We start from the raw sequence: 18,416 nt of genomic DNA, 5'->3' as shown, positions 1-18,416 counted from the left end.
CCTTTTCCTCTTAAATGTGATTTTTGTATAGAATTTGGGTGAGGCCGTTTTTTTAGATCCCTGAAATATGTGTCTGGTGGAAATAAATTAACTTTTAAAAATAAAAGAGTTTCAGCTTGAGTGCGTTGGGCATGACTGGTGGGGGACCTGCACCCCGGCCGTCTGAAATGAGCTCTTTTTAGTCTATTTAAGGCAGGAACCATTCATCCTTCCCATGCTACACTTTTTGTGTTGTTTGATGTCTTAGCATATTATAGACTGAAATCTACAAGAATTGACCTAAAGTATTAATTTTGAGTATTTATGTAATTGCTCGGTAATTTTGAATAGGTGCCTTGTTGATTGATTCCTGTAATTATTTCATTTAGGTTTTAGATTAAAAATTAATAGTAGTCTGACAGTTTCTTAATTATATGTGTCAAGATTATTTTGAAGCAGGAAAATGCTATGTTTTAAAATAGTGAAATAGCCTCAAAATCTCTTCATTTTTCTAAAGCAGAACAGCATTTCAGCTGAGGGAATATATTAAAGCTGCCGGGACTGGTTTTAACAATGTAAACTCTGTGAAGTATCTAAAGAATTTGTTTATGTTAGGAAATATTGGTCTTAACAACCTGGTACACAAACACTTTGGCCAGTTAGACTATATTCAAACCTAAAACAAACATGAAATAACATTTAAATTAGTTGTAATAGCATGCTTATACAGAGTAGAGAGTTTATTTTATACTAAAAGCTATTTAATTAGAAACTCCCCGCCTAAGGGGAGATCCTTTCAGGGTATGTAATTCTTAAAGTCAGCCTAGGGAAGCTTTGGTTTAAGATGCATGAATGAGTCCAATGTAAGAGGTGTCTAGTGAAATTTCACACAAGCAGAAACACTTTAAAAGATATAGATTGCATTATTGTTAATAGGCTGGTAGGTCCAACTCAGATGCCTACCAATTCCCGGTGCCTTTAATATGCTTGTGTTCCTTGATTGAACCTTGATATAAACACATTTCTATTGTATATCTAATTGGCAAAGGACTATAGACAGAAATGAGAAAACTCAATACTGATGAAAAATGGCTCTGTTGAGTTATTTCATTACTTATTTAATGAAAGAATTGTTAATTTATCAATTTGATGTGCAAAGCTAAAAGTTGGACTTTTCCTTTGTTTCTTGGCCAGTGAAGTTTCCTTAATTACCTGCATGCTGTAAGCATTTCAGACTTCCTCTGTGCTTAGCCATTTAGAGGTCTTTCCTTCTATGTAAGGTATCCTGCTTACTGAGACCTCTTCTCCCCCTCCTTTTTTTGAGGATAGAGTTTGGGAGCTTATGAAAGGAAACAATTTAATGATCATTGTTGCATGCACTCACTTACATGGAGACAGTAATGTACTAAGAAAAACCAGTCTTGAAGGAAAAGTGAATCAATGAGTCATGAAATCCTCAAGAAAACCTTAGTAATGGAATGTTAATGCTTTTAGACTATAGTAGATTATCTTAAAAGTCAGACTTTTCTTCTTTATGCAATTGTTGTAAATCCCCAGCTAAAGAATTCTTTGAAGGAGGTTTTAGTTTTGCTGGCATTCATATTCTGAGGTCGGTCTGATTTGTTTTGGAAGATTCAGTAAATTTTCTGCCAACTTATATCATGAGAGGCAATTAAAATGATGAAATGACTTTAGAGGACACACACACACACACATACACACACACGTTTGTTAAACAAAAGGTTCCACTCTAATAATGACTTCAGGTTGTCTTTTCATTAAAGCCTAGGAGAAGATGCTGCCCTTCCCTTCACGTTGTCATTTTTCTGGATGAAAATTGATCTGTTTCTGGTTTCAAAGCAAATAAAGGGAGACAGAATAAACAACAACAGGGCAGGGGTACTGCTGCAAACTTTTTCAAGTACTTTCAGTGTATTTTTCATCTTTACTTTTATTTGATGGGCCTGTGAAATAGAGCTGTAGACTGGCGAAGACTTTAAATGAAATTTCACACTTTGATGATTTTTTTTAAACTTTGATATATTGACAGCAAAAGGAGCTGCAAAGCTTTTATATAACTTGAGCAGTAACGCCAAGCAGCAGTCAAACGTCTCTATGCATTTGTGTTTAACTGCAGAAGAAAAACATGTCCATGGGCAGTGGAGGTTCTTATCAACCCCCTAATCCCAGATCCCAGCAAACCTTGAGGGCATGCCTCAGATCTTGCTGAAATCACTGTAGACTCTCACAGTTTGCAGATTAAATATGCTATGTGTTCCTGGCTCCAGCAACAGTTTTATGAGCTCACTAAGCTTCCTGTTTTAAGATCCTTTTCTTAAGTTTTTAGGAGCTGCTAAAGGCAATGCTGTCCGGAGTAAGTGGTACTTGTTAATTTAGAGACACTTTAGATATTTCATTCCCTTTTTAAAAATTGCCAAAATTATTATTTTTACATCGAAAGGCCAGTCACTCCAGGGAGAGGGAGGAGAGCTGTTTGAAAGAAATTGGATGTTAAATGTGTTTGGAAGTGCATTTGATCGCAAACTTTACATGGTGTCTCAATTGTTTTATGGCACTTTTCTTTTGCCTAGCCCCTGAAAAAGAGAGACTTTTTCCACTTGTAATTCTAAATGCACTATATTTGAGTGCCAAATTTCTTCACTACTCATTACCTCTGTGATTGTCGGTCGGTTTTTTTAAATGTGAAAGTGTTTTTTGTTCTGTGTGTATATATTTCAACCCGACAAAATGTCTCAGAAAATCTATGGCCTTCTAAAGAAGCTGAATGAAAAAGCCATTACATAGTTAATAAGGTGGCTTTGGAACATTTCAGCCCCCTCCTGAAAGGCAATATTGTGTTGAGCTCCACATCTGCATCTGTGGTATCTATAGTTGTACCCTCATATATGGCACTTTTGCATTTTGCATAGGAGTCATAATTAAAAAGGAAAATACTTACATCATTGTCCAACAACATGTCATATAATTCCCAAGAGAACCCTAGCCAATTTTGTGCTTAAAGGTTATTCAATGAATGAAATTGTGAAAGCCCATTTGTCAAAGTACTGCATGGTTTCTGTTAGTGTTCAGGCCCCAAATTCATTGTCTGCCCAGGCCCAGCCATTAGTCATCAGTGTATTAGTGCTGCCTTCAGGCCATGCTGCCCAGCACTTCTTCACACCATTATAGCTTTGAAAGTGTACTCTGTTGACTTGTAGAATTACTGCTCTGATTTCCGCTTGGCTGGGTTTGAGGTAAGTCCCCTCCCTACCTTCTAGCTGACTGTAATCCTTGCTTTCTTTTAAAGCTCCTTTCCAGAGATTTAGGGGAAAACTTTCTTAAGGGCCGTGTTGGCATCATACTGTGGTTTTGTTGTGGCATGCACTGTACATATAAATTGTACCTGCAGTAAATTGGATTGACTGCTGGCCTGAAACAGCTAGAGGGACTTTTCTTTTCTTTCTTTTCTTAAGAGGGGAAGGGGCTAGGCGGTGGGGGAGGGTGGCACAGGAGTACATTTTGACCCCAAGCATTTGATTGTGTACTTCTATAATCTTTAGGCTACAAAATTAAAATAAGTAATGGGACATAAGTGCACTTTTACTTAAATCTTTATTGGAGTAACTTCAGAATGTAGTGTGATATTATATTGCTTATTTTCATGTGGAAATTTTTAGCTTTTGCTACTTTAACTTTTTTTTTTTTTTTTTTTGAAGATTGCATGAAATGCCTAGGAAGCTCCAGAGTGCTTTACATTACAAACTATTGATTTTTACAAAAAGAGCCTGAAAACTCACCATTTAGATGAAAGATAAGTTTCAAATTGCAGTAATGAAGGACTGAGACAGTTAAGCCCTGTTATTGATTTCATTTTGTGATATTTTTAAAAAGAATGATTCAGTCTGAATAAAGTTAGCAGTGTGTAGAGAAATTTCATCCAGCAGCTTAAGAATGAAGCCTTAATGATTCTGATGTATGGAAACCTGGAATCCAGTGGCCAGACATGTGGAGCAGGCCATGCTACTTCAGGACAGTGTCTGCTGTTTGAACTGTGGATACTACAATGAAATTCCATATCAGAGAGTTTCATTGAGAGGGTGTGTAGTTTGGTGTAGGTTGCATTGGCAGTTTTGTACATGCAAGGTGGAAAAATAAGATAGCTAAAGAATTCTGTCTGTGAACAAGCAAAGTTTATAGGGTAAGTGGACCATGGGGTAATTTTTACTGGATAAGCCTTAATTACAAATGCTTAAATTCTGAAAATGTTGCTTTCAAATCTGCAATTAAGAATCAAGAATCAAAAGTTTAAAAGTTGGAAGGATAAAATATGGTAAGTAGTACTTCACAAAAAATACGTTAAATACCCTTGGGATAGCTATAGATGATTTTAACATGCAACAGGTTATTGGTCTAATATTTATGATGGTTTAAAAGTAAATTACTATTCACAGAACATACACTCTACTCCCTTATACTCCCTTAAGCCTTACTGTGAAGACACACATGATTCTAAGAAACCAAAGCTATCCAAGTTCTAGAAGAATAATTAAAGTTTTTTCTTCTGAAAATGTGTGAAAACTTTTAATTCCTACAAGCCTTAATGAAGAGAGACAAGGGGCACATTTGATCAGTCATGATATTTTTGTGATACATGTGGATTTAAGAGGAATACAGTTTCATGAGCTTAGCTGATCTATAGACTGATAACTGACTTCCAGATCTCCTTCTCTGTTTGAGGATTGCCTGTATCCAGCTAACCTGTAGAAAGTGGGGGTGCCAATGTGCTCCACATTATTGCTCACTCTTCAATGGCACCTGCTATGCATGCTGCTTCCTGCAGTGCCTAACCAAGGCACATGGGACTCATAGTTTTACAGAACTCAGAAATGGTAACAGGTATTAGACAGAGACCTCATACTCCCCTCAAGTGTTTCTCATCAAGTACTTCTGGTAACAGAGAAAGAGTAGCTGATGATCTTTTCTTTTAAATACAAATGGCAGAAAAGTAAAACTGGCTCACAGAAATGTCATTTGTGATTTCAACTGCAATAGCAATGATTATTTTCATGTTGAATAAGCTTTTCAGTGGTTGAAGTTAAATATATGGATTTCTTAAGAGTTTAGATAGTGTTAATTTACTAAAACCAAATTCACTTAATCCATAGCCAGGCAATTATTTCCCCATAGAGTAATTTAGTTCCCCTTAGAGTAATTCCATTTGGGGATGTCTGTCATGAATACTGCTTATCTACGATTAGGAGCATCAGAAATGTAGGAAAGAAAGATTGAAGACACTAGGCAGTGGATTTGGGGAACCCTGAGCTACCAAATGGCAAAGCAGACAGATAGAAGCTTTCTTATTTGGAGTTAAGGCTCTAGGCTTTCCTGATTGTGGAAAAATAATCATATATAAAGGTAAAATAACTATACATGAAAAAATGTTTAAAAATTAATGAAGATTTCATTAAGAACTTATGAAATTGGGCCTCCCCCCCCCCCCCTTGCAGAAAAAGGAAGGCAACACAGACAGGGAAGGGAGAGGAAATGAAGCCTTAGGAATCCTGGGAACTGCTAGGGTGTCACAAAGGTTATGCATATCTAATTGATTTTTTACCCTCAGAAGATATTTTGAACACAAGGAAACATCAACCACATTAAAAACCTATAAGAGGTTTTCTATGGTGCATGAATACATGAAATCCACTGAAATTTCTCACTTCCAGAATTGATCAAAAAGTTAAAATCAACATTAGTTTGTACTTTTTGATTTTGAAAAAAAAAAAATCTCTTTCTAAAGGATTTATTTATTTTTGAGAAATGGGTTATTAAATAGCCAGAGGGAGGTACATGTCTTTAATAGGAGTTTTACCTGGATGGTTAATCCAGGAGTAGCATCTTCAAGTAGCGGTTGATATACTAGTGATACAAGTATGAGAGCAATGTCACTCTTCAGTGCTACAGGGTAGGTTGCCTCAAAAATCCTTATGACAAAGCTACTTTCTTCTGGATATTTAAAACAGCAAATCAAGGAGATTATTCAGCTTATGAAAATACAGGCAAGTGTGAATAAATGTTATTTCTCTGGAGGAAAGCCTTCTTCCACTGGAGCAATAGTTCCCTAAACTATACAGAATAATTTCTCACTTAAGGCTAAGCCATGGTGCTGTTAATAGCACTGCCTCGCCTGGAATGTCTTCTGTTTCTGATCTCTCATTGCCAGTAGCTGTTTTAACCTATCAGAAACAGATCGGGTTATCATTAAACAGGCTTTTAACTTAGTTGTTTTAAATCTTGAAGTACACTAAGAAAAAAAAGCGAAGAGAGTTTTTGCCCGAGTTTAGGCAACTTAAAAATAAACCGACTGGCTTAGGAAAATAAATGAAGTAGTCTGCTGTTGAGGAAGGATGCACTATCATGATTGAAGGATGCTGTTCCACTTCACCCAACGTTAGAAAGTTGTTTCATTCACGTCAAACATCATTTTTAACGTTGGCTTTGGCATGGGTGCTTTCTTTTTAAACATAGTAAGTGTCTGAACGATAAAGGAATCTTGCTACCATGAGGGTTAGAGGTTTCACTGCAGAGACTTGCAAGGAGAAAAGCTAATTTTTTCACATGTTCCCACAATTGTGACTTTTCATACTTTCTATTTACTACAGAAAGCCTCTGGTTGTTGAGGTTGAACATTGGGACTCCACTCAGGGCCTCCCTGAGCTCAAGACAATGAGGCGATGTGTCTGTGTCTTAACCATTCACAGCATTTGAATCTATGTGTGGCAGCTAATGAAGAAAAACACATTGGGGGCCAGGTTCATAGAAGGTGAATTCGACGTTTTGTGAGCAAAGCACACGCCTATTGGTTTTGTGAAGGCTTTTCAAGGGATCCCCAATGTTTTAGGGTGGTTGCATTGCAAAGTACCTGGAAGGTTGCAGCTCCCTGAATTCAGCCAGTTAAAAGAGCCTTCTGAACGCAACCAGGGACGGCCCCTGCCAGTGTTTGCTGGAAATGTGGCTGGGCCAACTGTAGAGTTTGCAAATGCCCGTGAGTATTCCGAGGAGCAGGGTGACCAGTCTGACAACGCCTTGATACGGGCGACTTCTGCACTGGAGGGAGGCTGCCAGGCGCTGCTGGCGCTGGAGCTCACCTCCCCACCCCCACCTCGCCCCCAGCCCTCGGCATTTTTTCCCTTTCCCGCGGCCTGGCTGGCGGAGATGCATTGTCTCCTAAAAGGCCGCTTCAGGAATGCTGATCAAAGCCAGGTCTGAGAGCACCCCTTCTGCCCTCAGACACCCAGAACCATCTCAGCAATCCAGCATGTTCTGTTTGCTGGCGCGCGGACTGTGGCGCGCCGGGGCCGGGAGAACTCGGCGTGGACTTCCCCGCGCTGATGTAATGATGTTGGATGCGGCTACGCGGCTGCAGACGGCGCTGCGCGGGCCCGGCGCGCCCACTAATGAGCCCTCTGCGCCGCAGCCGCGGCCCGGTACCTCGGGCAGGGGACGCGGGCGCGGGCAAAAGTGGTGAAAGGCGTGAAAAACATCCCTTGCCACCACTGGAAGAAACCAGAACCTGAAGGGAGCTCGACAGGAAAGCGCAGAGAGCGAGCGAGCTTTCAAACAAAATTGGACATACCGGTACAACCTGAGCAAAACAATTACCATAATCAATGGGGACTCGCCTTTGTAACGATGAAAGTTTGTTTGCGGTTCCCCTGGTCCCCCGCCCCTTGCAGGTGTAAGTGACGATTCTAAAGAGGACGACTTGAGGCGTTTGTGTGCAAGTGCTGTGTAATACGTAGGTCCCGGCAAGAATTCGCCAACGTGGTAAAGGTTGCGGTTCTCTTGCTCGCTCTCTGTTCTCTTGCTTGCTTTCAAAAGCAGACCTGCATTACAGCATCACCAGGTCAGTGGCTCCAGGAAGCTTTAAATGCCTTGTGTTGTAAGAGGTTGACGCAGGTTCAGATTTATAATTTAGAAAGAAAAGACCCACCTGCAGTCAGGATGCAAATAGGAGACGGATTAGATTTAAAATAGGGTCTGAAATTAATTGTGTCCTGGGTTTAGGCCTCGGGGAAATTACAAAAGGTTCAGGGATAGTTGAGAGGGAAAAAGCCTTGACTGTTTGCTTTCAGGAAGGAATGTTTATCTCTCCTTTTACCTATGAAACTTCAAGCTTTAGGAGGGATATACCATTAGAGCAATTTTCCTTGGTTGCTTTTCTCTCTCTCTCTCTCTCAGCTGCTGGGACTCAAACATCAGCTACAAACATTTTTCCCCTTAAGCATGAAAAGTCAAGGGGCGTGCCAGCAAATCTTGCATGTAATGTTTCAGTGGTGAAAGGGATTGAAGGAGAATAGTGTGGAGTCCTAAGCAAAGAAACTATATCGGGGGAAAAAGTATCATTTCATTCACATCTGAAACACAGTGGCGTGTTTTCCTCAGGGAAAAGTCTTTGAAGTGAAGCAGAACTTAAAGTTTTCTCTTGATGCTTAAGTTCTAAATAAATTATACGTCATTATTTTTAAAATTCTAGATTTTACAAGTGTCGTGGAGCTACTGTCCTAGTGGTGTTTCGAGATTCCGTGAGGAATTTCTTCTGGCCACTTCGATCCCGAATGCTTCAATGGACCAGCTCAGGACTGACTTTCCAAGCTCCTCTTACTGTTCCCTGAAAATTCCATCACCACAACTCAAAGCTGCCACCTTTTGCCGCTCAGTGACTCTTCATCCACAGTTTGATGAGGTGTGGGCGTCTAGAATGTTAAACTTTCTCCTTTATAACTGACAGGGACAAAGTTGTAAAATAAGCTGATATAATTTATAGGAATGTACAGGAAGCAGATGTCTGATTTGGCACGTTGCCATCTTTATAGCCCAGTTCCAAGCATAAACCACACTTTTAAATAATTAGTTACTAACTAATGAGATCCAAAAATAAGTTGTCAAAATAGAAGAAGGGGGTAGATTGTTGAGTGACCACGGGCCTATTTTTAAAAAGCCATTTCAGACGGGGGTAGGAATTAGTATTCTTTAAGACCATTAATTAGTGTGATTTCAGTCAGTGCCTGGAGCTTTACCTCTTCTCACTTGAGCCTCTCTCTATGGTGATGAGCATTGGGAGGGTTTTATTGCTTTGTTAAAATAAAGTCCTTTGCCTTGGGGGAAAAACCAACAACTCCACAAAAACCAAGTTTGTCAAGGAATTTTGGGAACTTGTCTCCAGATTCCTATTAATTAGCACCCTCTGCTAAGGAAGGTACTTAGTTCTTACTAGGAATCCCATCTCTTAATGGGTTTTTCTGGTCCATTTGCATGTTTCAGTGTACAGTTTTAACGTTGTAGACTCTCTACTCAAATACAGCCAATAAAACTGTTATGTGTGTGTCGAAGGGAACAATTATAGTAAATGCTTGTTTATCCCAAATGGCTAAGAATGGAGTGTTTGGATCAATTAAATATTTCTGCTAAAGGTTTTAGTTTTTATAGAATTTGCCAGTTTTCAATGAAACACTGAATATGAAAAGAAAATGTATGTAGCTAAACCAATGGTGATTGAAATTCAAAGAAAATGTATGTAGCTAAACCAATGGTGATTGAAATTCAAGACACTGCAGAGTCCTGTAAGTCACAGGGTCATTGATGCAATCGTTTATGTACTCAGTAAACATTCTTATGTGACCTAACTGCTGGGAAAGTAGAAACCTTGTCCTCATGGAGCTTACAGTATGGAAAGGGGAGGTGGATGTTCAGCACAGACTTTTCCAGATGAAGAAGAGTTTATCATCATTGTGATGGGTGCTAGGATAGGTTTGTGTAGGGCGTTGGAATTCAGGATTCTAAGGTGCAGTTCATTCATTAGTTCATCCAGTCAGCAAAGACTTCAATGAGTATATACTTCACTGGGTATACAGCAGTGAGCAAAAATAAACTTGTAGAACAGTTGTTCAAGGCTCACGCCTGTACTCCTAGCACTTTGGGAGTCCGAGGCTGGTGGATCACCTCAGTTCAGGAGTTTGAGACCAGCCTGGCCAACATGACGAACCCCATCTCTACTAAAGATGCAAAAAATTAGCTGGGCATGGTGGCAGGCGCCTGTAATCCTAGCTACTTGGGAGGCTGAGGCAGGAGAATCGCTTGAACCTGGGAGGCAGAGGTTGCAGTGAGCTGAGATCAGGCCATTGCACTCCAGCCTGGGCAACAGAGTGAGACTCTGTCTCAAAACAAAAACAACAACAACAACAAAAAAACAAACTTTAGTGAATCTGACAATTAGTGATGCTTGCTAAAATTGAGGTTCCCAGGTGCCACCCTCCAAGGCAAATGCATTGCAGGAATCTGAATGCTTAGCAAGCACTGTAGAAACGCTGATACAAATAGTTCTTGTACCAAGTGAGAAACGATGCCGATTGTATTGGATTATTCTTGTGGCATACTTTAAAGATGATATTTAAATCAATTTTGAAGGACCATTACAAAAAGTAATTATTCTGAGATTGTTAGAGCTAGAAGGGACCATCAAAGATTTCTCCTTTAAGGTTTCTCTATCCAGATTCTTGGAAAAGCTTTGAAGGTCTGTGATCCCTTAGAAATTAAATGTGTACTTTTGAGTTTAAGGGTATTTTCTGGGGAGAAGCTCTTTAACTTTTAACAGGTTCTTAAAGAAGATGTGTTCCCCCCGCCCAAAGTAAAGGTCAGATCTCACTGCCTGATTCTGTCATTTGACGGATGAGATCACTGAGGCTCAGCAACAGGTTGTTGGCGGTTGTGCGCTGTCCAGCTAGCCTCCGGGGGGCGCCATACAGGTAGCCCTGCCCTTGGGACTCACACACGTTGGCTGCACTCGGAAGGGAGATCTCAAGCCCCCTTTTCTGTTGTATAATACTTTGTCAGTGCCCTTTGAGGGGTGTCTCTGAATTTGGAGTGGATCTTACAATTGATATGTAAATTTAACTTGGTGCTTCTTTTTTCTTTTTTATTCTACAAAAGCTGTTCTTAAATAACTCGTGTGTTTTACAATGAATGACACTGGATAATCTCAGAAAAGAGATGGAAGTGAGCGGAAGAGCTGGTGTTACAGTGTGCCATGTGACCTCTGGTTCTTAAACATTCTAGTTACTTGAATTCCAGATCAAGGAGGAATTTATTATGCAATGAAGAGCTTGCAGTTCCCTTGCAAATATGTGTTAAAGTAGACTGAAAATATTTTACCTTGTATTTTAACTTTTTTAGTTGATCAAGCAGTTACTTATTTCATTTCACTCACCGCTGCTGTAATTGAGGATGTCGACATCTACTAAATGTAGAAAAATAAGCAAGGCGGCCAGACCAAAGAAATGCCTTCTACGAAAGTTGCAATCTAGATAACATGAAGAAAACATGCTAGAGAGGGTACTTTTCCTCTTTTATTGTATTCTTTGTAGGTGTAGAACATGACTGCAAAAAGGAACATGAAGCAGAGTGAAAATTGATGAATGATGAGTTAGGGCGATTATCACATGAATGAAGCCAGTGAAAGACAGACCTACTGAACCTGCCTTTAGCTGACTTTTAATATTTCCTAAGTGAGCCCAGTCTTCGCTATTACAAAGACCTTTCAACTTTTCCATGTGGAATCAAGAGCATGTTCTATTACCTTTGTCTTAAAAATGTGACTTAAATGAACTGAAATGTTCTCATGCTTTAAGGAGGTTAAAGGGTATAGCTTACCTGAATGAATTAGGATTAAGAGGTATATTGCAATTCAGATATCTTTATGAAAGAGGCAAAAATCACTGAACTGCTTGGCCTGAATTATCCTCTGATTCAGAATGTAGAGTAGGCCTTCGATGTTAGAAATTGTCAGACTTTCTTTAAAAAATCTAATTAATAATTAACCTTCCCCTGCTTTGGAAGTTGTTCAAATGCCCCTTCCTGTAAAGCTGGCCACCTGAAGAGACATTTGCAGATATGGCTTTAAAAAGTAATATGACACTTGTTTCACATGGTAGACACAGTTGCAAATTGAGATTTTTAGACCATTTGATACCAAATGCTCAGTAGGGATTTGGGAAAAGTACCACATTATGGGCATTTCCCTCAGTTCTCTTTTTTTGCATGTGTAGAGTTTCACTGGTTTGTTAAACTTTGAGACATTTTTGCCAGAAAAACCTGTGAAGTGTCATCTACATTTTGAATTTCCTAAAGCTCTAGGCTTTTCTCAGATGACAGATGAAGTGGACTTCTGAAAGTTTTTTTTTTTTTTTTAATTTCCACTGTTTTGGAAAGTTGATGGCTCTGTTGTTTTCTTTAGGGCATTTTTGGTCGAAGAGAGCTGAAGTAATGAGAAGACATCATGGAGGCCCAGTCCCATAGCTCCACGACCACTGAAAAGAAAAAAGTTGAGAATTCCATAGTGAAGTGCTCCACTCGAACAGATGTGAGCGAGAAAGCCGTTGCCTCCAGCACCACTTCTAATGGTGAGCAGCACAGGGATTACCAGCAGCCCAGCCTGGAGTCATTTCTGTGTTCTCTGCATTCCTTGTGAATTGAGCGTTTGCACCTGGACCAGTGTTTGTTCTAGGAGAGGCTAAAGAAAGCAAATGGGGCAGGGGTGGGGGGGGCGGCGGGGGGGACATGGAATTTAGTAATCTCTATTTTGGCACTCAACCTACAGGTTGACTTCCAAACTTTCTAATTTGAGATGTAAATGTGATAGGTTATTTATTATCAGAAGTTCCTGTTTTGGCATTTTGGAAATCATCTTGACTAGTCTGGCAAGAGTTCAAAATGCTTTGTGTTGCATATGGATCATCTATACTACTCGGAATAATTAGTACAAAAGACACAAAAGTTGTCTTGTCAAAATTAGTGACAGGACAGGAGTCTCCCCCAGCCCCAACTTTAAGTAGTCTACTTTAAAGGATTTTAAGAAGTGTTAATGATTGAACCTCAAGGTAATGTTAGTATCTGAGATGCAGGTTTTGTTGTTAGCTTATAAAAATTTAATTTACTTATTTGTGTTCAGAGATAACACGGAGCCACTGTTCCTGTATTCTATGTTTTTAAATTTTAAGCAAAATGTTGAGAGGCATTTCAGTTCAAGCATGGAGTGTTGAAAATAAATTCCAGAGCCTCCCTGGTACAAACAGACTGAATAGGTTAATGGTAACCTTCACTTCCTGTCCCTGCTGTTTCTCCATTGTGGGCCACTAATGCCTTTCCTTTTTGTAGATTTCATAGCCATTCCTGGCCTTACTGAATTTCTCTGCTTCTCCTTGGGCCTTTAGGAAGAATGAGCTGGCCCGTTCTTCTAGTTCCTGGACACTGCGTATCTGGGCACACTGATTTGTATGAGCCAACCTGCTATTCTTATATTTTCTATATTCCAAGACAGGTTTTGCTAGATTGATTTACATGTTTTTACATCCACTTGGAGAGTCAGAATCTCCTTTGGAAGATAACTCCAGTCCAGAACGTTAGACTTTAAAGGCAGATACTTCCAAGCAGCCTGACCACTTCTCTCTGGGCCCCTCCTTGTCTGCTGAGAGCCTGTGCTTCTCACCTGCACTTCTTCACCCAGTTTCGTGAGTGTGCATTGCTGACTGCACTGGGTAGGGAAGGAGCTGGCTCTTAAACCTACTGGCAAATGACTTCAGTTTTAAAATGACTTCAGTTTTAAATTGTTTTAAATTGATCCTTAAATTGTTTTAAATTGATCCTCAGGGAGATGTATTTATGTCTTAGTTAAAATAATGAATTTATGTATATGTGAAAGTATTTCCTCCTTTTTTTGAGACGGAGTCTCGCTCTGTCGCCCGGGCTGGAGTGCAGTGGCCAGATCTCAGCTCACTGCAAGCTCCGCCTCCCGGGTTTACGCCATTCTCCTGCCTCAGCCTCCCGAGTAGCTGGGACTACAGGCGCACGCCACCTCGCCCAGCTAGTTTTCTGTATTTTTTAGTAGAGACGGGGTTTCACAGTGTTAGCCAGGATGGTCTCGATCTCCTGACCTCGTGATCCGCCCTTCTCGGCCTCCCAAAGTGCTGGGATTACAGGCTTGAGCCACCGCGCCCGACCCGGCATTTTTCATCCAATGTGGTTATAGAAGGCATTTCTCCTTAAAAATATGTTACCTTGGTTTCTTTTTTCTGGAATTGGTAAAATTTAGGCAAATTTATTATTTTAGAAATAGAATCAGTATGTGCAGTGTTGGTTATTTGGTAATTTTTATGGTAATTCTGTAGGAATAAATGCTTCCTACGTATTTGGCTTCAGGAACATCAGCTTTTGGTTATCTTTATAGTTTGTGTGAGTGTACATGCCTGTGTGTCAGGGTGTGAGTGAGTGTGCGTGTGTAGGGGGTGTGAGTGTGTGGAGATCTGTGTGAGTATGGGCAAGTGTATGCGTGAGTGTGTAGGTGTGTGGGTGTGTGTGGTGTGGTAACTATGGGCATGCATGTGTGTGAATGTGAGATCAGGCAAGAACAAGTGCATGGCAAAAGATGTTGCTGCACTGCATGGAGCCTGCAGAAGTGCCTCTCGTGTTTATGAATCTCACCTGCATGGCCATAGAGTCTCAGTCTTATGAAGATACTGTTGTTTGTGCCACTCCCACACCTAGACACATTCTCAGGAGGTTTTCCACTGCAGCTGCATTTGTCTTGAGTTGCTCTTGGACCTCGGGTTTCCCTCATGATTCTGTTGAGGGTGATTGGGAACAGAACTAACCTGACCAGCCCCACAACAGCCAGGAAGCTACGAGATAAAACTAGCCAGAGAAGGAGCAGTCATGATTTACAAATGTTAGTGCTACAGTGTTAAATAATCACCTGTTTCCTCAACCCCACTCCACTGGCTTCCTGCCCTGATCAGTTTGTGCCCTTGAGCCCACATTTTCTCCTAAATGTGTATGAATCCTGTCCTGTTTGGGGGCAGACACTCGTTGGTCAAACTTGCAGGGAACATGCCTAAATGATAGCTGTCCTGGAAATCCGGCAAACTCTGATCAATTTTCCAATGTTCCTGTTTCTTCTAAGAGATTTAGTGTTTTATATTTTGGGACAAAAATCAAATAAAAGAAAAATGGAAGTGGTGTTTTTAAATATGGATTGCAAGCCGACAGGCAGACTCTTGGAAAACAGATTTAAAGAGAGGAACAAGTAAAAGAAAGGACAGTAAACCTTTTTCTTTGTGTATGTGATGCTAATAATTACCATGGTCTTTTTTACAGAGTCCTCTACAGTTTTCATCTAACTAGTTCAGCGCCTCTTTACAGTCCCAGGATTATGTTGAGGGGCATGGATTGCTGGAAGCGCAGAGGCCCTTTCTTCTGCAGCCTGGTCACCTGCTGCCTCTGCACTCAGTCTTGATCACAGGGACTGGTGTGTGGGCTTTGGACCTGCCCCTGTCTGGGTTTAGAGTTCGTGGGGTGCAGGCTTTCCAAGTTGGGACACTATTTGTGTGCTGACTGGTGGCTGACATCGCCGTGGCCCTCCATCCTTCTGTCTGTCCGTCTGTCCTTCTGTCCCTCTTCCTATCTTTTCTATTTTTCTCTATAAATATTTCATAAATGCTTGGACCCCTGCACTGAGGCTATTCGTAGAAAGGAAAACAGAATCATGTGGAGGCTATAACAGGTAGTACTGATTGCTGCTGTTTCCAGAAGGGTTCTTGTGTTTCCTTTACAAAGCCTTGAACTATATCCATTTGTAACTGAACAATTAAAAATGAGTTCAGTTTCAGCCAGGTGCGGTGGCTCACACCTGTAATCTCAGCACTATGGGAGGCCGAGGCAGGCGGATCACCGGGTCAGGAGATCGAGACCATCCTGGCTAACACGGTGAAACCCTGTCTCTACTAGAAATATAAAAAATTAGCTGGGCGTGGTGGCGGGTGCCTGTAGTCACAGCCACTCAGGAGGCTGAGGCAGGAGAACAGCGTGAACCCGGGAGGTGGAGCTTACAGTGAGCTAAGATCGCGCCACTGCACTCCAGCCTGGGTGACAGAGCGAGACTGTCTCAAAAAAAAAAAAAAAGAGTTCAGTTTCAAAAACCAAATGAATGCGATACCTGCATTTTCTCTCCTATCCACCATTTCATGACTAAAGTCACACAAATGAACAAAAGTTTTGTTGCTGGCTGAGTTATTGGTGAGGTTGCCTTAATTAACTTTTCCAGCCATTCTGTGGTGCAATTTGTTCTTCATTGTGAGCTTCCCAGCCAAACCACTCACATTCCACTGCGTGTCCTTACAGATCTGTTTTCGTACTTTTCTCAGCGGAGTATCTGCTCCTGGAATAACATTCGTATAGAGTTTTGTTTAAACATACGCAGACTCACAACCCAAAGGTATAGTTCAGAAAACTTGAACAGCTTTTTAAAGAAGCATTTGCCACTTAACACTGAAATTTAAAATAATGCAAGTGAAAAACTGTGTTGTAGAACTTGTATGACAAAAAAAAAAGCAAGCCAAACTTGATTTTTTAACATTTAAGAACCTATATCAACATATAAAGTCTTCAGTAACCCTTATGCAGGAAGTACAGTGTACCCATAGTTTAATGTGCCCATGGTTTGATTTTAAATTTTAGTGTTACATTTGAAGTGTAAATAACAAAGGAGATGGCATTTAGTTTTCTGAATTATTTAAGTGCAGTTGTGATTTAAGTGATCATTTGTGGCATTTCACATGGTGGCTTTCCCATAGAAAGTATGCATGCGGATCTTAGGTGTGATTGCTGACTTTAAAATGTCCAAGTCCATTAATGTGTGAAGACTGTAAGTAAAATGGCTTAATACTTAATAATCTATTTTTGGTATAGATTCATTACTTCATAAGCTACATGTTGTGTTTTCTAAATAATAAGAGTTTTTTAATATAAATCTTCCAATGTTCTACATATTCTCATTCTCTTGCACAGTTTTTTTTTCATCGATTTACAAATACTGACTTTTCAATTTGAAGTGTTTTGCCTCATTTTTGGCCCGTGATTTTGTTTTAAAGGAGTAATTCGATAGTTGTTATTAATCTACAACTCAGCTTTAAAAAAGAAACTAATGATAAACGTATGTAGGCCGTGGTCTTGGGGATCTTTTATCACATCTGATAGTCACTGGGAACATACTTTAAAGTGATAGAAAGCAGAAATTATTATCCTAACGCTGAAGCAATGTGAAACCAAAGCTGATAGATTAATGATGCAAAGGGAGTTCCCTGTTCACTTTGATTCTTTCAAAAAGAATTTGGTTCTTTGCTTAAAAAATTATTTTCTTCAAGGTTTGTAAGGGGAAAGTGTTATGGTCTGCAAATTCCTAAGGAGATGCTTTTTTTTTTTTTTTCTTTGCATTAACTTTTGGTTACTTCTTGGCCTTGCGATTTGCTTTTAAACTGTCTGTTGCATGGGTGTTATTAGGTTGGTGCAAAAGTAATTGCGGTTTTTGCCTTTAAAAGTAATGACAAAAACTGCAATTACTTTTGCACCAACCAATGGTTGTGATGTCTGTTGGTCTTCTAGCTGGGAGTAAGATGGCTTTGAGTTTTGTTGGAAGTTTGAAATTCATCTGCTATTCCTCACCATGAGCTCTTGTCTCCTTGACTTTTTTTTATGGTAAGAGTATATGTGCCAGTTCTGCTCTGAAATGGGCAGGCAGTTCACGCCATAAAGACCATAGGTTGTGAGTTTTTAGTTTCTTGTTTCTATAGAGGTCCAACCCCTTTTCTTTGCCACATCCCATTTTCTGGCACATGACAGATAAGTGGAAAGGATGTTCAGATAAAATGGATTTCAGATTATAGGATGTTCATTCGTAGCACACACAGGTTCTGGGTTCTGAAAGCTTGGTTGGAGTTCTGGCAACATGAAGGAGTAGCCATGTGAGTGTGGGCAGATTAACTTTTCAGCATTCTGGTTTCCTCATCAGTTTAGCAAGATAATAGTAAGACCTACTTCACACTTCACAGGTTGCCATGTCATAAACATATAGGAAGGACTCTGCAAACGTTAGCCATTGCTATTAGGACAAAGCATGCTGGTGAGTTAAACATTATGAATCCAAAACAGAAAGATTGTGTTGTCTTGAACATACACATCAGTTTTCAAATTCAGGGAAATATGTTTGGCAAAAGTAATGGTGAATTTGCTGGACTCAGATGTCTGAAAAATAGTTCAAGATGTTTCACAAATCCCAAATGTGACCAAGTTTGCACATCTTAAGGAGGGATGGATTAAAAAAACAAAGTTTCTGTAAACTTCCTTCTAAATGCCTTCTTAAATTGGAAAATAGGGAAGATAATCTTGGGAACATTTATTTCGGTTTCCTCAACCTGGAAAGCTAGTGTTGTACTGATCATATGCTATTGCATTAGAAGCAGCATATATATATCCTTTTTTCTTGATTCTTTTCTTGAACTGGTGGTTTGTGCTGTATTCGAATTAGATTTTATTTTTTATAAAGAGTTTTTATG

At 40.0% G+C, this 18,416-nt stretch overlaps 1 protein-coding gene across 1 annotated transcript in view; it reads left to right on the top strand.

Annotated features, from left to right (window-relative positions):
* Window positions 1-12,267: 12,267 nt before the first annotated feature.
* The window catches only part of GLI3 (GLI family zinc finger 3), a 262,787-nt gene continuing 256,638 nt past the window's right edge, over window positions 12,268-18,416 (top strand). The window contains exon 1 of the mRNA XM_023226445.1: window positions 12,268-12,434. Within this exon, the coding sequence (XP_023082213.1) occupies window positions 12,311-12,434 (124 nt within the window). The 5' untranslated portion in view covers window positions 12,268-12,310. The remainder of the gene's footprint in view (window positions 12,435-18,416) is intronic.

The sequence above is a fragment of the Piliocolobus tephrosceles genome, chromosome 8 (assembly GCF_002776525.5).
Source record: "Piliocolobus tephrosceles isolate RC106 chromosome 8, ASM277652v3, whole genome shotgun sequence".
NCBI lineage: Eukaryota > Metazoa > Chordata > Mammalia > Primates > Cercopithecidae > Piliocolobus > Piliocolobus tephrosceles.
Note: the sequence above shows the minus strand (reverse complement) of the source record. Positions and strands in the feature narration are given on the sequence as shown.